The sequence below is a fragment of the Osmerus eperlanus genome, chromosome 1 (assembly GCF_963692335.1).
Source record: "Osmerus eperlanus chromosome 1, fOsmEpe2.1, whole genome shotgun sequence".
Classification (NCBI taxonomy): domain Eukaryota; kingdom Metazoa; phylum Chordata; class Actinopteri; order Osmeriformes; family Osmeridae; genus Osmerus; species Osmerus eperlanus.
In genome coordinates this window covers 15,964,293-15,987,349 of record NC_085018.1, presented here as the reverse complement: position 1 = coordinate 15,987,349, position 23,057 = coordinate 15,964,293, and the positions used below count along the sequence as shown (strand labels likewise).

General features: G+C 39.1%; 4 protein-coding genes across 10 annotated transcripts in view; 3 read left to right on the top strand and 1 right to left on the bottom strand.

The window, feature by feature from the left end:
• The first annotated feature begins 6,626 nt into the window (after nt 1-6,626).
• On the top strand, nt 6,627-8,027 carry prok2 (prokineticin 2). Its single transcript, XM_062472802.1, has 3 exons — nt 6,627-6,835; nt 7,519-7,644; nt 7,791-8,027. The coding sequence occupies exons 1-3, from the start codon at nt 6,764-6,766 to the stop codon at nt 7,947-7,949; spliced, it is 357 nt and encodes a 118-aa protein (XP_062328786.1). The 5' UTR covers nt 6,627-6,763; the 3' UTR covers nt 7,950-8,027.
• A 1,172-nt stretch (nt 8,028-9,199) lies between these two features.
• Nucleotides 9,200-11,783, bottom strand: gpr27 (G protein-coupled receptor 27). Its single transcript, XM_062463629.1, has one exon. It carries the CDS (start codon nt 10,991-10,993, stop codon nt 9,878-9,880), a length of 1,116 nt encoding a protein of 371 aa, XP_062319613.1. The 5' UTR covers nt 10,994-11,783; the 3' UTR covers nt 9,200-9,877.
• A 754-nt stretch (nt 11,784-12,537) lies between these two features.
• On the top strand, nt 12,538-17,972 carry LOC134022247 (eukaryotic translation initiation factor 4E type 3-like). The gene is made up of 7 exons (XM_062463616.1): nt 12,538-13,129; nt 14,228-14,300; nt 14,442-14,536; nt 14,778-14,838; nt 14,957-15,023; nt 16,170-16,325; nt 16,447-17,972. The coding sequence occupies exons 1-7, from the start codon at nt 12,951-12,953 to the stop codon at nt 16,491-16,493; spliced, it is 678 nt and encodes a 225-aa protein (XP_062319600.1). The 5' UTR covers nt 12,538-12,950; the 3' UTR covers nt 16,494-17,972.
• A 1,814-nt stretch (nt 17,973-19,786) lies between these two features.
• Nucleotides 19,787-23,057, top strand: part of foxp1b (forkhead box P1b) — a 131,587-nt gene continuing 128,316 nt past the window's right edge. For 4 of the 7 annotated variants that reach the window (XM_062463578.1, XM_062463536.1, XM_062463544.1 and 1 more), the window contains exon 1: nt 19,797-20,599. The gene's annotated coding sequence lies outside the window, so the exon portion shown is untranslated. Of the gene's footprint in view, nt 20,600-23,057 lie in introns of all 7 variants that reach the window. The other 3 variants (XM_062463595.1, XM_062463561.1, XM_062463569.1) reach the window with 3 other exon arrangements.

The following is a 23,057-nucleotide window of genomic DNA, read 5'->3' as shown; positions in this document are numbered from 1 at the left end:
CAAACTCAACATTGCTGATGAGATGAATGCTGTTCTTACCTTCTTTCCCAAGAACAGCTCAACACTCACATTCATGGCTTCCAGTTGGACAAGTTCTACTCAGCATGTGTTTTTAACGTTCTCTCCTCGTTTGACATATGTTTTGGTCTTCAACTATCTTCCTCAGGTCCTGCTCTGCTAAATAACTGTCATTTCACTTCTGGTTTACCACCCTCATTTAATTTCCTTCTCATTTCTCCTCACAGCATCCATCTCCTGTTCGACACAGTCGCCACTTCTTTTACCTGCTAACTGTCTTCCTTTCAGACGGCTCTTCTCTGATGTGGCCCTACAGCAAGGGGGGACTCTCCTCCTGTCTCGACCCAGATTTTTCTAGAGACTCAACACCCATCTTTTCAAAGAACACCTGGTCTCCTACTGCACTGACCTCTTGACGGCAAACAAGTTAAACCGCATCTTCTGTGTTTGAGAGAGACTAAGGAACTAAAGGGAGAAAATAGGGTTTGTGTATGGTCTTGTACTGCGACTGCTGATGTCAATTCTAGAATCCTGGTAACGAATGGCTGGGGTGTACAATCAGGTAATCTAATTGCAGACATCCCAAGTCTCCCGGAAGGTCCGGGAGTCTCCCGCATTTCAATAGCGGCTCCCTGACGCCCGCAAATGCTATACAATCTCACGGAAATCGGGGATTTTGTATTTAGAGCGAGCGAGAGACTGTCCAATGGTAATTTCTGGTAGAGATTACGTGCAGGTTGAGGGGGTACATCATGCGTCCGGATTGCGTCCCGGGGGGGGGGGGGGGGGGGTGAGTCTCTGCAGGTTGGGATGTCTTTAATTGCAACTAATATACAGTATTTATTTTAAGTCTGTTAGGATAGTGTTTCCAACCAGAAGTAAATGCAATCGTAAATTGTTGATCTGTATGCTATTAATTAGAACAATCTGTTTTCACACTATCAGATTGACTTGTACAGCAGGAAGGATTATCTATGGTCCTGAATAAAACTCTACTTCACATGCACAATGTGTAGAGTCCTTGAACAGACACAAAGTTATCTTTCTACAATGTTCAATCAACAATGGCATTGGTCTGTTTGAAAGGGCTGCAGGTCAGCACAGTATGTCCTTGACAGCTAGCATGCAACAAAAAGGAACGGAGTAAAAAATATATTTTTCTTTTCCAATTAAAAAGTTTTCAAATACCAGCCTTCCTATTCCTAATTTTCATTGGTTGTACACATAAATCAAAGACAATTTACAACACAAGTAAATTGCTTCAAGATTTCTTCTTCATTGTTTTAATTCCACCAGTGTTTCTGTATGTACTTGGACTTGTGTGTACAGTGATAAATTGGGATGCAGTCCTAGATTAGGACCTATGCTGTTTGGTTTCAAATATTGACTTGGTTGTACGTTACATTTGGTGAAAAATACAGAATTATTTGAATTAGCAAATTTTACTACTATGATGATCTCATGTGAGATAAATGGGCCCTCTATACCCTGTAAGAAATCTTACAGATATCATCACTTTCTCTGGATTATGCCTCAGCGTTTTTAACAGAGAACCACTGGCTCTATTGTCCCAGCTATGGATTTAGTTACGGTAGTCTTTCTATGGATTAAGCCATGTTCACAAAGATATCATACCAACATACCGTAGGCTAAATCCCCAGCTATATCCCAGTTGAATTATTCACCAGCTGTTAGCTAGACTTTTTAAATTGATATTTTGCAGGAAAATCTTTCATTAAGAGAACACCTCTGTACTTGCAGAAGTCAACCATCATGACAATATCCAGCTTTGCGTAGTCCTTGTAAACAGAAGAAGTGGATAAGACAGAGCTGATATGTGTGCTTATATTCATGCATAGTAATCACTCCTCTGGTACCTCAGAGGATGCTGTGTGTTTACTCATTTATTTTATTCAATATACTACGCAACTTCTCCGTTTCCCACGGAAACGGAAACATGTGTTCTCCATGACACGATAAGGAGGACACATTCTATTCACTGCTTTGTAACATCTCCCACAGAGAATGACAGCAAAGCTTTCCCAGCTTTGCCCAGCAATAACGGAACGGAAGTCATGCGTTGTAGGAATATTTCAGCCAGTCATGGCTCACACATCCCCCCCATCATGGCCCCCAACCCTCAGGGGGAGGGGGGAGGGCTGGCAGCTCTCCTCTCTAATGATGGGAGCACCTTGTCATCCAAGCTGTGTGCTGTGCATCTTACCCTGGGGCTGTTGTCTAGAGTAAGCAGGCTGTGGGTGAAGGGAGGAAGAAAGTATGGGGGAGAGCACTATAAAGTGGCCCAGCATCCAGAGGCAGAGAGCAGAGAGAGGGGTGGTGTAGGCAGACTCGGGGAGAGATGGACCGCAGTGTTCCTGGAGGAAGACAGGCTTTTTAACGCCTTGTTTGCCCATTTCAGTGGGATCACATTTACCTTAGAATGAGCTGCAACGCTCCCATTGCCGACTCCCCATCATCACAGACGCCATAGTCCTCAGCCTGTGCTCTGCTGGCCTGAGAGATGAGTGATATTCATATCGGTTTACACTTCATTGATGTATTTGGCTTTTGAATAACACTGACGGTTCAAAGTAGACTATGGTGCAAAGACAGGTATTTTGCCATAACCTCTTAATGTCAGACATTTTTATTTGTCCTGCATAGTTAAGATGACCTTTCACTCTCAGTTGAAATGGAAGAGGCACATACTCTTGTCAATCCAGGGAGAGGTAAGAGAATGTTCTGACCAATATTCAGAAAAGCATTTATCACATTGTTTCAAACATTTGCCAGAAGCTGTACTTAGCCTTCCTGTAGCTCTATACCAGCTGAACCTAAAAAAGGTCTGGATGTCCTGAGGTCAGGTGCATCTGGAGGATATGATTGAGAAACAGCAGTAAGCTCTCCATCATCTATCCAGAGTTTACGATGAAGACCAAAGACCCTTTGGGGCAGGGGTTGACCTTAAAATCTGCTAACCAGATGTGAACTAATGGAGTGAATTCCCACAGTGTTCACATGTCTGTTAACATCTGCATTGTGTTATCAACTGGGTAATGAGTGCCACATAACCCGCTTCAACACAGTAGGATCTTGTACCCCAGATAGACACATGCTGGGAGGATGAGGATGAGGAGGGTGGGCTGCACTGGGATGGGGTCTAAGGCTGGTCCTGAAATTGTATCCTCACTGTTTTCAGCTGGTGAATTGAGCCGTTTATGAGGCATGGGATGTGGTCAGCACTAATCTACAATGACAGCTCACTTACTCAGGCCCTTACTTGACCCCCCCTCTGTGACAGGGTGTCAGGGCCAGGGGACAACGGTGCTTCCTCTGTCACCCTTTGTTAGTGTCACATTTGAGCACTGTGGTGCACGGCATACAGCCTAGTCCCAACAGTATGGTGGTGTTTTTCCTCCATGCTGGCTTTGTTTACGCAAATGTCTCTATCTCCGTCTCCACATATGTAACCTTCTGCTAGTAGAGTTAAAGACGTGTGACATGTCAACCCCAAGCACACAGTTATCATGGGCTTTCTAAATTACCATCAGAGTTCAATTTGACTTTTTAGCTGAGAATGTTCAGTGAGCTTCAGTGGAAACCTTTTCAGCAACCTAAGGACTCATGTTAGATTCCAGAGCCAATGCTTGAGGCTTGTTTGCTGAGTTCAAGGTAGGTTAAGTGCACAGATCCTTCAGCTGGGTTATTTAAGTCAATTGAATGGATTCAATCGTACTTCGTAATCGAATGCACACAGTACATTTCTCAATAAAAGCAAGAGTAATTAGGGTCCTGTGCAGTTTTTAACTTTTATGTTAGCATCAGGAGCGAACAATGCAATTACTCATTCACAGATTTGCTTGTAGTTTTGTAATTATTAAAGAGAAAGATCCAAGGTCTGTGGCCTTTCAGATGTTGTGGAAGTGGATGCAGTGGACCAAAAACCCAGTGGATTGTAGACAGTTTAGTTCTGACTGAAGCTGGGTGTGAAAAGATGCCTTTGTAGGAAAGCCAAGGACAGCTTTCAGAATGGATGATGTGATACCTGACCTCCAAGATCTTTGTGACCAATTGCTTGGGTGTTGAACTTGCTGGCAGGTGCATTTTGTCAAGGTAATTTGTGTGTATAAGGTGTCTGCAGGTGCAGGATCTACACACGACACACTTAAAAAAGAATGTGTGAAGACAAGAGAAGCAAAGAATGTAATTGCATCCACCTTATTTTTTAAATATTTATATTCATATTGTGTAGTGGGGCAAATACTGTATCAACAACATCAAATGACTATTCAAACTTTTTCTGCTTCTGAAAATTTCACAGCTGCTTTGGCGACCTTCAAGTTTGTACATTCCGTCTATGGTGATAACCAAGGTTAGACTTCGTTCTGTGCTATTGAAAGGACAAGAACTATGTCTGGATGGAAAGGACACACAAAGCACAAAGCAACTATGTTTATTCCATACGCAAAGAACATTTTCTTGTGTTGAACTTGACATCTTCGCCTGGAGGCAAATACACACATCCAGAGGGGTTGTTTCACTTCAGGATTAACCATAGTCAATAATTAAAATGAACTTATGTGAATGGGACCCCTGGGATTCCAGCCATGCTCTGCTCTCCATGTTTGGCTCCCTGCTATCCTCTCTCCTTCACACTCCCCTGATCCTGTCAGTGGGATCAACCCTGCAGGTGGGTACCCAGCCAAAGCAGGATTTTCCTGCCTCCCGCACAACAGTAGTAATTTTCCTGCCTCCCGCACAACAGTAGTAAAGAGAGAGAGATATGCTGGTATCCCGTGGCACCTTGTGAAGACGACAGCTTGGCCCACTCGTCGAAGGCACACATCTCAGCAGCAGCAACACAGTGTTACACTGTCACATCTGATCCGGTCAGGAAATGTTCCTGGCAAAACAGCCTGATGTTTACAACAATTCTTTAATCTTGTGGCATGTGTCTGTTATGTGTGTCCCACGGATTCAAAAAGCATTAGACTGGAGACCCCTGGGACGGCCTGACCCAGAGAACACTTGATTAAATGACACAACGTCCACTACTCCCCAGGATCAAAGATCCACTATGTAGTTCATCCCACAGTACCTGGTGCACAAGCAAAGAAATACAGTTTGTCATGTAAGGTCATCTCTAGGCCCCAGTCTTTTTTGAGGTAGTAATTGCTGCTGACACGCAGAGGAGCTTGTGACTTCCTGTCTGTCACGTTGTCAGACCCCCATCCTGATGATCTCTCACACAGCCCTCTCCTCCAGCTCTGGGCCTGGAAACAGGAGCAGAAATGTCTGTTCCCAAAATACACCCGATCTTGACGTTGGTGACTCTGATGGAACACTTTCTAGAGACATCCTCTCTGCCACAGTATTCATTTATTTCTTTTATTAGAATGTTGTCTCAGATTTGCACAGGGTGCAAAGTTATCTACCTTCCTCTGTAACACAAACCATTATGTACTGTATGACGGAAATGACTAATTTGATAATAGCTCAGAAACAGATTACTGATGGCTATGTCACTCAAAAATAGGAAGAATACAGTGGCTACTCAAGACAAAGTCTTAAATATTCACATGATGAATTCAATTCATATCATATTTATAGTAGGCATCTGCATGAAAGTCACTTGAGGCCATAGAACCTGCACAGCCCTTGGCCCACTGGCTTTCCTTATCATGATAGTAGTTCTGTAATGTTGGCCCTTGACCTATGGAAGTTTTGGCCCCTTTGTTTCCTCACCTCTGTGTCCTTAGTATGGCTTATCTGCTGCAGATGGCAGATTAAATCACTGCTGTAAGACAAGGAGGGCAGCAAAAACCATCCATCCTGAAACGTTACACTGACACCAGGAGGGAATGTTACTTTGAGTATGTAGTAAATGAATAGATTCCACTTCTGCCAGAGCTTTGCTCTTCAACATTGTGTTTTGGTGTCTTGTGCATGTCTTGAAACGTGTGATGATGGAGGGATGGGGGCAACGAAATGTCAGCGCCTGGCGTTCTGGCAGCTTCGGCATTGATTCAATATAGTCCTGAAGTTACTACCCAACCCCATTGAAGGTCCGGTCAGATTAGGCTTCTCGTGTGACTGAGGTACCTGTGTTACTCTACCTCTAGGCTATCAACTGGTACACTTACATTCCCTTATGGTCTGAGGGTTTATTTTAGTAGTTAGAAACATTTGTTTCTAATGTTTCATTCTTAAAAACAAAAAAATGGAAAACAAAAAAATAAAGAGGGGATGTTATAAGTAACTGTCATAGATGGCTGCACTGGACAATGCCTATCTGTATTCAAAGACCTGACCTTGGTAAACGAAAAGGTGAAATTATAGGATAGAAACCAGTATTTCTCTTTTAAGACATTAATTGTTTTGTTTTGTACAGAGATCAAATGACAGGTTTGACAATCTTTCAGTTGAAGCATTACTTTTTGGGCTGGAGATAGACAGTAATAAGCGTGTAAAAATGAAAAGACTTCTCTGCATGCTGAAGTCAGAGGGATCCGGTTTACCTTGGGCAATCTTTTTTTTTCTCCTCAGGCGAAGGTGGTGCGAATGACTCATTGAGACTTTGAATGGCAGGCAGGGTTTATAAACCTCTCTCTGTCCTCAACACATGAGTTTAGAGGCCACTTCTCGCTGAAACTACCTCTAGCACATTAAGACAGACATAGAGTATACACAGAAGAACATCTATTGCTTTGGAGGAAATAAGAGCTTCAGGACAGAGAGCTTCACTATGAGGTCCATTTTCTCCCTGCTCTTCTGCCTATTGCTGGTGTCCAATCGATCCTCAGCACTCATCACAGGGGTATGTGGGATATCACTTCAAATTCATTGTTATAGAAGGAAAGAAATCTAGGGAAGATGCTTGTCTATCAGACAGACAATGAACAAAACCAAAGTATTGATATCAGTAAATGTGTTATTTTTTCTCCATACATTTATATGTCATACTATATTTTGTTCTAATTGAGCTTGCCATTGGCACATCGGCGATGTTAGAAATATTTAGCATACTGTATTCTAACTCATGTACAGTATGTGGTCTTTGAATGACAATAATCCCATTTAACTAGTTTTTAACAATTGTTTTGCACTTAGATTAGTTACATAAAATATATGACTTTCCCAAAGAATCCAAATGAATGGCCCCACGTGAAACTGAGAGCAGGGTAGTTAATAAGAAGTGCTTGATCTCAATAATATTGACATTAATGGTTCGCCTGGTACTGACACTAAAATTATACATAGTTAGAAATAAACTTTTTTAAATTGTAGTAGTAACTGCCATTAATAGTGATTTCACTGTCATATTTAATCAACTTTCCTGTCCCTCTTTTCATCATTTCATTCAGAATGAGAAAACTCCCTCGAGTCTTTCACATCCTCCTCTGCAATTTCCTGATACCAGAATTAGAAACATCATGATACCACCATCTTAAGTGATCATTAGTAATGTGAATCAATCAACGTGTGTGTGTGTGTCCATAGGCCTGTATCAAAGACGTTCAGTGTGGTGGAGGGAGTTGTTGTGCACTTAGTCTGTGGGTCCGGAGCCTGCGTATGTGTGCTCCGATGGGACAGGAGGGGGACATCTGTCACCCCATGAGTCGCAAGGTGGGTCAGTAATCTGCACAGTACGTCCTTTATGACTGCATTCTTTCTGAGAGCTTATAAGTCTCACAGCTATTCCATACAAAACATGGGGATGGAGTTTTCAGTCTGTATGTGTCTATTTAAGACTGTTTGGTCTTCATTTTCAGGTTCCATACTTTGGCAAAAGAATACATCATACCTGTCCTTGTCTGCCTTATCTAGCATGCATTACAACAGCAGAGGGTAAATCCAGATGCCTTTCACCATACCTGTACCAAGATGTATTAATACCTCTGAGCAGAATCAACTCTGCAGATACATTTTGATGATTCTGTTGTAAAGCTTAGCAGGGCAGTGCTATTTGTTTTACATAACTTACTTAATAAAGTATTTTTTTTGTTGGACTTTGGCTTTTTCTTCATTTTAAAATCATAACCATAACCAAATGCTTACAGTATTAAGAATATATTAAGCAATGTAGTGTCCATTCACTTCATAATTTTAACATTAAATGAACAGTTGGATCGATGCCTATTGATACATTTTCTCATGTATGCAGTGTTTATGTTTGCTGTGTGTAAGAATAACAGCTATGTGCGTAGAATAATATCATTTAAAGTACTGCTGCACTTGTTAGTATATAGTATATTGTGTGTTTTCCATGGACAGTGTATATGATAATTTCCATGTAATCCATAAAGGGTAGATGTACTGTAGCAAACTGTTCCATTGTGTTACAGACAGTGGGTCAATGAGTGCCAAACTACAACCCTAAGTTTTTATTTGTCTTGGTTTTTAGCTTCCATAACAAAATATATATAATATATAAAAGTATTAACAATTCTGAAGATAGCTTCTGACATAAGCTGACCAACTAGCTTATCAGTAAGTATCTAACAAAAAATGATCTGTGCTTGAACTGAACATAAAAAAGAAAAGTCAAGACAAAGAACACAGATCTCCATTCCTCCATAGGTTTAGACATCAAGCTGAAAGGAAAATGTTTGCAAATAATAATATTTTGAGTCATTGGTTTATTATTCTATGTAATCAGCAACCACCATTTTCAATAATTATTGTATTTTGTGACCTTTTCAGAATTATTATTATGACTATCAGTCTAAATATGAATACTGTTATCTCACTAATGTAGAATGTTTTGTTTCTCATGTGAACCAGCATTCAGCTGCCCTCTAGGGACAGGAGGGAGTGCATTGTTGACAGTAATGTCACTGTAAGTCTGATAAAGCTGTCTAGAGATATTTTATATCAAATAATGTTTTGATTGGATATTGTGGACTAGTAGATGTTTCTCTTGTTGGTCAATTTTTTACATAAATTAAGTGCTCAGTAAAATATGAAGAATAAGAGCAGAATCTGCAGCTTCGCTTTTCCAGTACAGCTTTCCCTACAACATGAAGAAGCAGGTCTCCAGAAGCAGGACACTTAAAAATGATTCATTGTCAGGCTATATTTTATAGCAAATGTATCCAAAGATTAAAGCTAAAATTAGATTTGTCCAACGGGTAAGGGGGACCAATGTTCATGGAAATATGCTGCATCAATATAGATGTCAGGTGTGCTCTGCACCCATGTATATCTAACTATACTATCATTACAGAATCAACAACATAATGACTCAGGATGCCACGACTGTGCCAAACAAAGGAATGTGAATAAGAAGCGTAAACATCTGATTTGGGTATTGATACCTCTACAAACATATGGAGAATCATCTATAATAACCCATAATAGCATGTCAGGATCAAAACAAATATGCATCAACTATTTCTTATTTATTTATTTATTTATTCAGAAATACAAACAATGCAAATATCTCTTTGTAGCACTGACTCTGCTTCATGTTGAGAATACAAAATCAGATATATTTTACAGGGAATGTGCAAGGTGCCCAATCAACGTTAAAATTCATGATGAATATGTACTTGCAAATAGACTGAGATTATTGAGAATTTGAAACAATTCTAAAATTGTATAATAAAGGCCTATACAACATATTCGGTTAAAAAAGGTTCTGAATAAAGCAACAAAAAGCTTTACAGAATGTACAGCGTTCTCACAAATTAACTGGACAAAATGGGCTACTAGTACGACTCAGTATGCTAAATTAGTATAATAACTGAAGAATTGCAACTTTTGCACTTGGTGCATGTGGAAAATAAAAAAATATGGCCTTCAAATAAAGAAAACTGTTTTTTTTTAAAATAGTTTTCTGAAAAAGAAATGACACAGTTCAGATGACACAGTATGGCTCCATTGGGGTTCGTGTGCGCAAACAGCATGGGAAACAGACTCTGAGACGCATTCGCAGTTCCTTATTGAATATGAAACATAATACAGGATTTGCCCCTGCTTGAACGAACGTCATCCACACCGCAGCAGTCAGGTAGACCTGTGGGATTGTGGCACTTCTGACGAATACTCGAAGGTAGCAAGCGATGATGTAAGGGGCCCAGAGGATCAAGAACGCCAGTGTAATCATGTAATACATCTTTCCTATGCGTTTCTCCATCTTAAATTCATCTAGAACCAGCAGCCTTCTATTTCCATTATGCGAGGCCTGTCTGATGCCCACCAACGTTGGTGGGGTGGGACCACGTCCAAATCCTGCAATCCAATTGGCAGCTGCTTGACCAGTCGCACCTGGCCCATGGAATGTCCAGTTTTGGCTTATTGCTGGGACCAGCTGAGCGGGTTTCATTTTGCGATGATCGTAAACGAAACAAAGCATCTTCATGTAAACAACGTGTGTTGTGCCCACGATGACTGCCAGCATCAACATGAAGCCCAGGGTGTCGTTTGCTTTCACATATCGGTGTTCGAAAATACACTGCTCCTCCTCACGGATGAATTTGTACGTGCCAACGTCAAAAACCGGAGGGAAAGCCATTGCAACCGAGAGGGTCCAAACCATGCAAATAACAGCCACACATGTCCATAAAGTCATTCGTTTGGAATAAAACCTGTGGTGCGCTATTGCCATGTATCGGGTGACACTGACGCAGAAAAGCAGAAACGCAACATGGAAACAAAAAAGAACGGACATGAAAGCGATAATCTTGCATCCTATAATACTGTATGACCAAGTGGAACCATTGTTGATAGATATCATCACAAATGGAAAACACACTGAAGAGCGTATTACATCTGCAAAGCACAAATCAAGAAGAAAATAATACGGAGCCTTGTGAAGGGAGCTGTCTTTCAGCACTAGTAGGGACAGCGCCACATTACCTACAAGACTGATGCAAATGATCAGACCGAGCGAGGCCAGTTTCACCGCAGAGGCGGTGATGGCATAATTATGTAGCGAAGGGTTGCTTTCCCCAAACTCACTTGTATTTGCCATCTATGCAACCAAGCTATAGTCATAGGCGCGTTAATTCTGTATGTGCACATCAAGTGCACCTGATTTCTCCAGTCGAAGTTTCAACGACGAATGGAAATTGACCAGATTAACATATGATGCATATTTGTTTATAACTACCTCCGGGTGAACGGCATTAAGTCTGGTAGAACCTACGTTCATTAGGCTATCCCCAGTGACATGAAACGGGAGTTAAGCGACGGAGATTTACCGTGGAGACTAATGCAATGAAGTCACCGTTTTACATTTCGTTCATTGTTATCCGTGATATCACATGTCCATTTCGAATAAGCAGTGAATTACACCCCTTGTCCGTAGTTCCATTTTCTTTTGTAAAATACACTGTTCAGCCAAAAAAATCTATAATAGGCTACATCCGTTTAAAAGTCAGACATTTTAAACACATATCTCCATTTCCACTGATGGCGAAGGTTCTCGTTCGTCTTGAGGAAGAAATAAAAATAAGTCGGAGGACAGGCCGTCATGACTACTTCAGCACGCAATTAATGTAGGGTAGACTGTATAACCCGCTCAGACGAGGGGTGGTCTGAGGCATGGCGCATGAATACATCCAACCATACCCAATGACCCGTAAAAACAATGGTTACTTTAAAAAACACATACTGTTGACTATATAATAGAGCAACAGTATTAAGTAATCTCAGAATCTGAGCACTGACATAATACACGTCCTCACGTTCAGCACCAGTTGTCCTCGAGCGCGTTGAAGCCTTGCTGGTGATATTCGAAGGGATGAACGTTCATGAAATGCTGCACAGCAGGAGTAGTTTCAGTTTGTGCTCCATCCCAAATGTGATATTATAGGCTACTAACTGGATCAGCTTTAAAGGTACAGTCACGCATTATTTTAAAATATGCCAAATAGGTCAAATAGGCCTCTCCTGATTAGTTTCTGAGCTGTTTTATGATGTAAGGTCATCATTACCCACTAGCCTAACAGATAAAGTTATTTGCAAGATGAGCACCCCTAACTAAAACTTTACAAACAAAGTCTTTGTAAATATTACCCCTGGTGAATCTCATCCCTAAACCAACACAACCTTCAAAATGTACCAGTTTAAGTCACTGTATTTTTTGTTTCATGTTTCCCTTTAGTTATCCGTTATTTTTGTGAGTCCCTATGGCTGTAATGTTGTCCTGTGATTATCCTGTGTAATCAAGGCACTCTTGAAATAGACACATTGGTCTAATTTGATTTTTTGATACGAACATTATTAATATATTAAATAAATTTAAAAACGTTGTGATATATCTCAATATGCCTTCACCTATTACAGATAGAGACGATATTAAGACCTAAAGGCATACATCCAAGTCCTTCAGGAAGTTCAAAGCATGAGATGTGATTAAGTAATGCCCTCTGCAGGCAAGTCACTTTATTGCAGCAGAAATAAATGCCTCATCCGTCATTGAACTTGGGATCCATCTCACGTCACTTCCCATAACTGTGTGAACTTTCAAACATTCGCAATTGCATTGTGCCATTTGATTGTGGGCTTTAGGGCCGATTTGTTAGGCACAATAAGCTACTTTGAGTACGATAAATCTATTTACAGTTGCTTCAAGGCTGTGTGTGCGTGTCATCGTATTTCACTCGAGCCTTTAATCCTTGGCTCATACCAGATTCTGAATGGCTTTATTAATATTGAGGACTGCTCACCTTATGTAGGCTAGATAACCAATGACACTTATAACAAAAGTATAACATTATTTGGACAAACCATTGACTGGTGGGACAAAGTTGCTCCTTAGCATATGGGTTAGTCTACTCACTGACGCCGTGCCGCGAGTGAGTCAGCACATTGGTGAAAGACGAAAGAAAGTCTGAGTGACTGAGAGAGTGGTAGAACGATACGATACTGTAGTTGTTGCTGGAGCAAACGGGTCGTTTTTCCACATTTGCTGTTCAACATAGAAAATGGCTGTTCCTGCAAGCACACATCTACAAATCAACACAGAAGCACAGAGTGGCCACTCGGTGTCTGCTGAAAACAGTATCGATATTGACGAGAAAGAGTTGGAAAATATCGCTAAGAATCAACACGAAGACGGGGCAACGTTGCCCCTACATTCCCCATGGACATTTTGGCTCGACAGGTAGTGCTGTACTTGCATAATGACTGACAAGTGTACTTAACTTAACCATACCACACTATATTTTGAATAATCTGAGAGAGGCGCAAAGTTGACATTGTGGTCGTTGTTGCTTGCCTGGCTTTGCTAATAGCTAGTGCTAGCTAGAAATAGGCCGGCCCATTGAGTAGCATCCTATACGGATGCTAAGCTAATGAGCTAGCATAACCTCGCACAGTCATTAGCAATCTCCTGGAAGTCCTATTCTTTTTGCAAATAGCGAGCAATGTTTGTTTGGATTTGGCTACATACGTATATCCTTTCCCTTTTTTAAGATGACGTGTTGTGAGTCTACACACTAGGCATAAACGTAGACGCTACCTTGTTAACCATTTAGATTAACTAGCTAGGCCTTATCGAAACAATCAAAACCACAGGAAATATCAATTAAATTGTGTTTTGGAAATGGCATTCAGTGACAATGTGTCAGTATTGCATTGGTTCTGGCAGCCCAGCAATATTTCACTATAGTCTGACCCACAAAAGCCTTCATATATTTTCGAAATGAGCAGTCTGTTTTATTACGTGATGCACTGATATTTGTTCAGTGATTCACTGAAGTGATATTTCTGGGCTGGGGTCAAATGTTTTGGTCTTCTCAACATTATACACTCACCTATGTATTCACTTTAAAGACTGGCCAATAGCTGGGAAAGCATGCCTACAATTGCGTCAAATAATGTCCCTAAACCAGTACTTTCACACACTGTTGGCGTGTAAAGTTTAAGACAAAGAATCAACTTTATTGCCAAGTAGCTATGCCTACACATACAGGGAATGTGTCCTGATGAAAGGAGTTTCCAGTACACATCAGCAAGACATTAATAAAAAATAATAAACCACCCAACAAAAAACATTGTATAGTCTCTAGACTACTTCCATCTTGATATGCTCACTCAATCATCCTCTTGCTGTTGTCAGCTAGTCAGTTGGGTAGGCTGAATGTGGAAGAAAAAAGCAAACAAACCCTCAAGCTGCAAATGCACATAAACTGCATTATCCAACACCAAACCACTACCAACCATCTGACCAATCTTATCTTTGTCTGAACTCACCTTTCAGGTCGTTACCAGGGACAACAGCAGCAGAATGCGAGTCTAATCTGAAAAAAATATACACTGTAGAAACTGTGCAAGTGAGTTAATACTGTGTACATACTGTGGACAATTCTTAGTCTTTTAATACATTTTTGACTGCAAGTGATAATAGGGGATAGAACTGTGACTCCCAGACCACTGCTAATTACTTTACTTTCTTACTACTTGTGTGGGAATAGAGTTTCTGGAGTGTGTACAACAACATCCCCTCTGTGACAGCCCTGCCCCTTAGATGTAGCTATCACCTGATGCGAGGGGAGAGGAGACCCCTATGGTATGTTTCATTAAACAAGGAACACACTTTTTTGGTCTCATATAGCCTGAAATGCTGAATTTATTTAATGAAGTTTTCATTTTGTAGCCTCCCATAATCTGCGTGGATGTGTGATTTCGATTACCGACTAAGATACTTAAAACTGCAATTAACTGCAACACATTTAAACAGGAAACATTGATGGCATTACTTGCATTACATTTTTGCATAGTTTACTGTCATATCTCATTCTTCCCAACAGGGAAGAAGAAAGTAATGCCAAAGGAGGAGTATGGAAGATGAAGATACCAAAAGACAGCACTGTATCTTGTTTAACTTTACCCACTAGTCACTGTTTAAACACTTGTCAGCAATCTTTTGTTTTGCATATCTTCAGTTGTTCAGTGCAATTGACCAGACATTCCATGTTTTCTTTTTCAGTCCTCAGTTTGGAAGGAGCTGTTACTTGCTACAATTGGAGAGCAGTTTGCAGATTACTGTGCCTCAGGTAAATCTCAAAACAAAGAATTACACTATTATGACCAGAAGCTAGAGGGCAGTCTTGGACTATTTATCCTTGCTCAACAATTATAGCTGCAATAGCTAACATTTTAAAATAAATTCAAATATGAGATTAGTGCCCCCAGTTCTTGTCTGAACACCTATACTTTCCTCCAACTAGAGTTTGACAGTGGTTTTACAAAATAAGCCTAGGAGAAATGCATGCCTTCCAGCGTTTGGCTGGAACAGGATTGTTGGAATATAACTGTCTGGAAAGTATCGGTATGCTTTAACAATTATAAATTGATATTCCTCTGGCACTGAGCTGTCTGTGTTGCCAAACCACTCTGAGTGCCTCATTAGCTAACGCAACATGTGTAAAAGGGAAAATTATTATTTGTGTTTGCTGAAAAAGTCTTACCTGTTATAGGCTTACCATTAACAGATTTATACAATCTTTCAGTAGTCTAAAGCAATATCTCATCCATCCCTTTTTGCCTTGTGATAACTTGTTTAATTCAGAGTTTAGTCCACTTACCCAGGTGCAAAATTAAAATAACATTCCAGTTCAGCACAGGAATTAATTATGACAATTTTTTAAACATTATTCATCAATATCAGGGAAGTCTGGGAATTTGACTTTATCCCCACTGACCTGCAAAAGATAACCCCTTGTTGAAAATTATCATGCCAGGTCACTTTAACTGTCCCTCATATATTAGCTAATAACCATTCTGTTGCTGATCATCACAGTAATATTTCTGTAATAACTTATGTAACAATATTTTGTTAACTCTACCATAAACCAGTTCTTTTTTTAGATTTGAAACCAATTATTAATACATAACCCCCTTTCAAGCGACACTTGTGTAATACCATGTTACTACAAATGTTAGTGCTTGACTGTAGAAAGGTGTTCTCTTGAGTTAAATTCTGTCTTGAATTCAGGAGTCAGGTGGCTGAGCGGTTAGGGAATCGGGCTAGTAATCTGAAGGCTGCCAGTTCGATTCCTGGCCGTGCAAAATTATGTTGTGTCCTTGGGCAAGGCACTTCACCCTACTTGCTTCGGGGGAATGTCCCTGTACTTACTGTAAGTCGCTTTGGATAAGAGTGTCTGCTAAATGACAATGTAAATCCCTTATTTTGGTAACAGATGATGAGGTTGTTGGCGTCAGTGTTAGTGTTCGTGATCGAGAGGATGTCGTTCAAGTCTGGAATGGGAATGCTTCTCTTGCGAGTGAAGCAAATATTTTGGGCAAAGTCTATGAACTACTTCCTAACATCACTTTTAAAGCAGTGTTTTATAAATGTAAGTATACTTTTTTCTATGTAATAGGCATATTCTTTATTGCTGATTCTGTATGAAAATGTAATTATTAATAGGCACTAAGTGTATACATACATTGAATGTGTGGGTTTTCAACTTCCAGCTCACAGGGAACATCATGCCTTTGAAGGAGGACGTTCAAGACAGTAGCTCCTTATGCACCTGATGCACTTTTTCTTGGCAGAGCTCAGTTCTGGCCTGGGCATAATACAATGCCCACAACTCAAGATTATCACCCAGCATATATTTCAAACCTTATTGATATATTTTTTATGGAATTAACTGGTTGAGTTTCCAGTCTGATGCCTTTTAATCCGTTTTTCATGTAAATGAACTCTTGAATCAGACTATTCCTCAGAGATTGTATTTTTAATGCATTTCCTTTCATTTTTTGGAAAGATACCCCAATCCCATTGTACTGAAGGAACATATAAAGAAAGACAAGAACATTCAGATATGTCACTCATAGGGGCACCATGAGACACTTTAAGGAACTCAGGCTCTATTTCAGCTCCTAGTGAAGCAGTAGTTCTGCTTTCTTTTCATATGTTCTTGACTGTGCTGCACTGTCACTGCCATACTGTCCGCTCAGCAAGTCATACATCTCTTCTCACATTCACTGAAATTGATAGTCTGTAGAAACGGCACATAAAATTATACAGGCTCATCTTTCCCCTTTTTGGTCCATCAAGAAATGTAACTCATTTCTTACAAGACTATTCTTTATCTTTGTTGTAATTTTTCATAGTTTGATCCAAAGTGCCAAAATAACCTGTTGGGCACACTTACAAAGAACACACTGCACATCATTTTATCTTATTAAAAGTATACATAGTGGTCAACAATGCCATAGGCACTAACTGTATTAATGTGTTCAGCACCATCCAATGTATATCTTTTTAAAATTACTTTTTATGGAATAATGTTTGCAATAAGCTTACCGTGTTAGATTTAAAGTCACTTTACAATGTTTTGAATTCAGTCAAAAGTAAATATTATGAAAAATAATGATTTTGTACCTCACCTCTTTGCTTTTATGCTTCTGTAATGAAACTCTTTCTGGATTGTTTATAGATGTACATCTTTGTTGCTAGACCAAAGAAAATAGTTTCCCCTGGAACAAAAGTTTAGTTAGCCTAATACTCTAAATCAACTGCAAATGGTGTGATTGACAGCTTCTTGTAGAAAGATGTAATAATGCTTCACTTGATCAAGGGGTTTCTCATCTATACAAGGTTCAGTATGCACCATACAACAACTATACCTTCATTTTGTCTGTGTTGGGGGGTGAGTTTTTACCTGCATTTCCTTTTCTCCAAATCCAATGCACCAAGAATGTGAAAAATAATTTCAGTTGTGTGTTATAAGCACAGTTTTAAGGGTCATATTTAATGTGGAAGATGTGTAGATCTTTTAGGTAGCTAACCTATAGTTTTCAGGAGGTTGTCTAATTACTTTAAGGTTCTGTAAGTGAGGGATACCGTTTGTCTTTTTTTTTTTAGACGTGCCTTATCTGTACAGGTTTTCAATTCTAGAATGTTCTCTCTAAATGTATGCAATATGTCCTAATGTTTGTCAGATACCAATTATTTGACTTTTTATGTTGACAAAATAAAATGACCCATTTGAGATTAACTATTAAAGCTTTGTTATTGAATCATGATAAGATTTTAATCATTACTTTTCAGTTGACTACCTTTTTTTGTTCCATGTCTGCCACCCACTGAATTGTTGTCTTTTGTCTTCTCAGCTAAGTTTATTTCTACATTTGAGTTAGAACTGAGTTGGGACACGTGTTGATTGGGGATGTAATAACAAAATTAGCAGACCAAAAAGTGAAGAACTATAAAGTAACATTTTCAGCCTTCTCTCTCCTGAATTCACATTTAAAAAAGTAAAACAGTATGTGAGTAATCCGTTGTCATCATTCAAATTATTTGTCACAGCAATTAGTTTCAGTGTAGGTTGCATTACCTTGCTGACAAACAGTATATATACAGACAGTAAATATATCCTCTGATGTCACCTGTGGAATAGATGTTATTGTTCCTTTGATGTGCTCCATAGTCTCTATTCTAACATTCTATGAAAACCACCTCCTTTGTCAAATTAGAGCATATTTCTTTAATTTGCTTAATTACCTAATTAGCAGACAGTTAATTACTTTGCTGTTTGCAAGTGTGTATATGGAAAGTGTTACATAACTGATAGTGATCCTTAATTAATTTGTTTTTAAAGCTACAGGCTGTAAAAGCTCATATGCAGCTCATACACTAGCAAACAAATCTGAGAAACAATTTAAACTAAAACACATAAGTCTCCTTTGAGCTCAAAATACATGAGCTCAGAACACACAGATATAGATTAGTCACTAACAAACGGGTGACACTGTTGGATTGCATTTATGAAACAACATACAAATTAATTGAAAATTGATTTAAACAATGATGAACAACTGATTATTGCTCAGTGCTCTTTCAAATTTCATACAGATTTTATAGTGTACTGTAAAAATGTGCACAACAATACTGATTCCTAAAAAATAGAACAGTTTCACAAAACCCCTACATAATACTGTATGCATGCATGAGTGTATTCCTGTGCTGCAAAATAACAAAGGGGAAATGAACACATTGTGGTAATGCTATATTGGGATGGATGTTTCTCCTATACCCAGGAGCTGCTTGTTATATTAACCCTACCCAATAAGAGTTAAGGATGTGCCCTAAACCTTCCTAACATTGCTTTGCCTATGAGTCTGGCATCTGTCAGCATCACTATCTGTAGACTTTTTTCCGGTCTACACTAATCAGAATCTTTCAAATGTTGTCACAATGCATACACACCTGCATAAATCCAGTATGACCTACCTGTTTTCCATGTCACTAATATGCTGGTATTGACTTTTTAATATTTTTATGCTGCTCTATTTCCGTTGGTTTGAGATCAGTTAATTGTGGTGATCCCCAATATTGTCAGAGGGTGGGGCTCTATACCCAAGTATGAAACTTTTCGGAGACTACTCTTCCCAAGATTCCTCCTTGATGCAGCCATGATACATTTACTGTTGTGTGTAATGAAATGAGCTGTACCTTTCAAACCTTGATCAAGGACAAAACATTGGATTTTTTTTGTCTTAAATTAATGTTGCTTTTCAATGACTGTTAACTGGACTACTGAACCGGACATACTTTCCTCATGGACAAATGACTGAAATTGTAATTAGAATGTCTTCTATTTATTATTTATTGACTATAAAAAATGTTTTTAAGTGAACATTGTTTTACCTGCTGCAATGAAACTGAGCACGCCTTATAAGAATTCTAGGGGTGCAAAGACCAATGGCTTACAACAGTTGGGAACTTTTATATCAAATGAACAAGTTAATGTTCATTTGATATCAACGAAAATGATACTAACACAATGAAATAACAGAGCGTAGGTCACGTCATTTCATGTGTTTGATGTGGGCAATTACACACTTGCAACCGTTGTTATAAAAGCTTTTGAGAATCGACAGTAGTTTTAGGGTATGCCACACAACCTAGCTTTCTAAAAAGGTCTGCAACACAAACATAGTTCTCAAAAAGTTTTCCAGTCGTCTAATCTGATGGGCAACTCAATATTTTTTTATTTAATAGTTGAATAGCAAATATGTCAGCAATTCCAGATCCCTCTCTTTGGAAAAGTGAAGAATATAAGAAATAGTATCATTTGTAATTAGTTAGCTTTGACATTTCCCTTCACGACAATCCTCTAATGTCGACCCTTAGTGGTAAAACTAATGAATAATTACATCCTCATAAGACAGACAGCCTGACATTATTCGGGTTAAAGCATTTCAACGCTGAAGACGCGGACTTGTATTTCTGTGAAGATCTGCAATGAATGTTGTTTACCCAGCAGGTGGATATGACGTCACGGACTTGGAACATCAGAAAATAACAATTTTCTAAATCCGCGATTGCTTTTCCTTTCAAGACGCATTAAATGTTATAACATTAGAAGAAGCTCGCTCTCATATTCGCGACAGCAGGTGGTGTGAAACTGTTGAATCTTTTCCTCGAAACGGTGCTCTTCGTGAATGCAGCAGAGATTTCAGCTCGCAGTTAAAGTTAGTCCCCATGCGGAGTAATATTGTTAGTATTTACTGTGTGATTGTTGCATGCTTTCTTGGTACACAAGATCGCTTGTACAGTTCATTATCTGTAGCACAGAATTTTGTCCACTGCGTGCACCTTCAATTGTCGATTCCGGTAAGTTTACAATATGATAGTGTCGCTCATTGTATTGTTATTAGCCTACTATTCCAGCTTTACACTCATGGACTTTGTCTTTGTTTGCCACAGTTTTTGATATTGTTTCTATTGTGAAATAAACAAATAAACAACACCTGTGATATTAAGAGAAGGCATAGTTTAATGTTTGAAGGCTTGTTTTTAGAGCACCCTGTGCTGATTGCGGTTCATATAGGTAGTGATAGGGAGGCACAGCATTTTACACTTGGATGAAAGTTTTCGTCATTTCGTCAAAACCTCAGGAATGAGGTTTTACACAAGTATGCAGATTAGATTTTGAGTGTAGTAGCTTTCACGCTCGGGGGTATTCAGTTGTGTTATACTGTACTTAACTTATTTTATGCGGCATAAAAAGTAATGCAACTTTCGGATAATTTATAAATAACACATTTCTTGACATTTTACTTTTTGAAAATGGGAACGGATGGGGTCACACAGGATTATAACAAACTAAGACATTTTATGAGACTACATCACAGTTTTTTGTGATGGCATTGCATTAATGAAACAGATAACAAAGGGAAGCAGAAGCAATATTTGCAGGGTAAAGGTTAGTGTGTCCCACCCCCTGTGGGGTGCTCAGGCAGCTGGTCTGTAGTTGTTTTGGCTTTTCTTTAAATGATAGTGAGCTCGCGAGCTAAATACGCTTTAGAAGGAAGTTCAAGTCACACTTTGAAGACCTAGTGCATAACGCATTAAATTTCACAATTGAATTGAGGTTACCTGTTATATAGTCCGAGGAAGTTTGTACCGTGATATCTCTGGACCAATATCTGGGATAAGCTACTTTCCCCACGTGCTACAACTTTCCAAAAACTCAGTTGAACAGACCTTTTAGGTAATGGAGAAATCTCGTAGGCTACTATAGCCTCCCGTTTGTGATTAGCGAACAGATATGTTTCTTTTACAGTGTTTTATTTTATTACCCATATTCTAGGTATTATAATTTGATATTCTTTAGCTGTCTGACCCATAGCCACCGTAACGGCTTTATTGTGATACTTATAGGCTACAGCCAGCCTAACTGTACCTGATTTCAAATGGATATATTGTTGTAATGGGCTTTTACGTTGGAGAACATTGCTGACCATCAGTTTTGTCTGTGGCTATAAGAAATCATAATGTAACAATTAGGCCATCTTAAGTAATAATTGAAAGTTTTTCATCAGTTTCTTGGATATGTTGTAAACTGTTATTAAACTAAATGTTATCAAGTAAATATAATTGACTTTTATATGTGTCTATTATTATTATTATTATTACTAGTATTAACGTTGTGGTTGGAAGCCCAAATTATGTTGGAAATGTTGAACTTTCACGTGCAAGGTAGGCTACTATGTGAAATAAACTATACATTCATAGTTTTAGTTTGAACTACAAATTAAACCTTGTGAGATAAAGTAGGCCTATCTGTAATTACTGGGTAATATTACTGTACGGAGAACATTACTAAAGGTTTATACAGTATCTTACATTAATCAAATATATTATTTATTTATTAGACATTTAGGCCTAATTTAGACGACAGGCTTCAATTTTAAGTTTAAAAGCTTGTCATGTGTTTTCTTGCAAATTAGACAGTCAAGTATGAATACCAGAGACAGTCATCTAAACCACGCTGCAAACAGATTGGAGATTGTACTTTGAGGAGTTTATACTGTCTTTGGTGTTTACTAGGAAGGAACACCACCAGCACATATCAAATAGTTAAATATTAATTTTGTTACAGTAAAAAGAGCGAACCAAGACTCAATCTGCTGCTGGCACCACATGGACTAAAACCATCCCTGAAATAAAAGGCAACTGCAGCTTTAACATCCATGGCTGGCAGAGCTCCCTCCTCCTTGGTCTTTGGATTAGTCATTGTCTGAGGAAAAAAAACACTTTTTGTAGGAGAAGTAAAGTAAACAGCCTCCAACAAGCGAACCTTGACAACCCAGATTAAGGAAAACATTGGAGATCAAACAGTGCTGCTGCTGGGCTGTTGTCATGAGCTGCCTGAGAGAGAGCTGCAGACTATTTGAACAGGCACTGGGGTTTGTGTGCTCACTTATGCAGAAATGGACCTTCGCAAATGCTGACCCAGGTTTAAAAGCTGAGGGTGAACTTTCTTTGCAACTTTCCAGGCCTGGTGTTTGGAATAGCCAGTACTTAGAAGGTCTAGCCTTTCTCCTCCTGCTGATTCTTCAACCCGTGCCTAGCATGACAGGAACTTAGACTGTTTTAGACTGTTAAAATTACAGTTGGCCAAGCCCAGCACAACTGTAAATATCAGATGAAAAAATAAGTAAGGTTTTTGTCCTGTTAAAGTATTGTTACATGGCTTCCTCAAATAGTTTGTTGTCTTATTTCATTTTCAAAAGTAATTATTTCCAATTTGAGGTCTTCATTACACTCCTCGGAGAGTATAGTTTAG

What these genes read in the sequence shown, in the direction of transcription:
- prok2 (XM_062472802.1), top strand. Translation starts at nt 6,764, where the DNA reads ATGAGGTCCATTTTCTCCCTGCTCTTCTGCCTATTGCTGGTGTCCAAT. An exon ending in CCTCAGCACTCATCACAGGG is followed by an intron (nt 6,836 to 7,518) that starts GTATGTGGGATA and finishes GTGTGTCCATAG; the next exon opens with GCCTGTATCAAAGACGTTCA. An exon ending in GTCACCCCATGAGTCGCAAG is followed by an intron (nt 7,645 to 7,790) that starts GTGGGTCAGTAA and finishes CTTCATTTTCAG; the next exon opens with GTTCCATACTTTGGCAAAAG.
- gpr27 (XM_062463629.1), bottom strand. Translation starts at nt 10,993, where the DNA reads ATGGCAAATACAAGTGAGTTTGGGGAAAGCAACCCTTCGCTACATAAT.
- LOC134022247 (XM_062463616.1), top strand. Translation starts at nt 12,951, where the DNA reads ATGGCTGTTCCTGCAAGCACACATCTACAAATCAACACAGAAGCACAG. An exon ending in TGGACATTTTGGCTCGACAG is followed by an intron (nt 13,130 to 14,227) that starts GTAGTGCTGTAC and finishes CTCACCTTTCAG; the next exon opens with GTCGTTACCAGGGACAACAG. An exon ending in TAAAGCAGTGTTTTATAAAT is followed by an intron (nt 16,326 to 16,446) that starts GTAAGTATACTT and finishes TTCAACTTCCAG; the next exon opens with CTCACAGGGAACATCATGCC.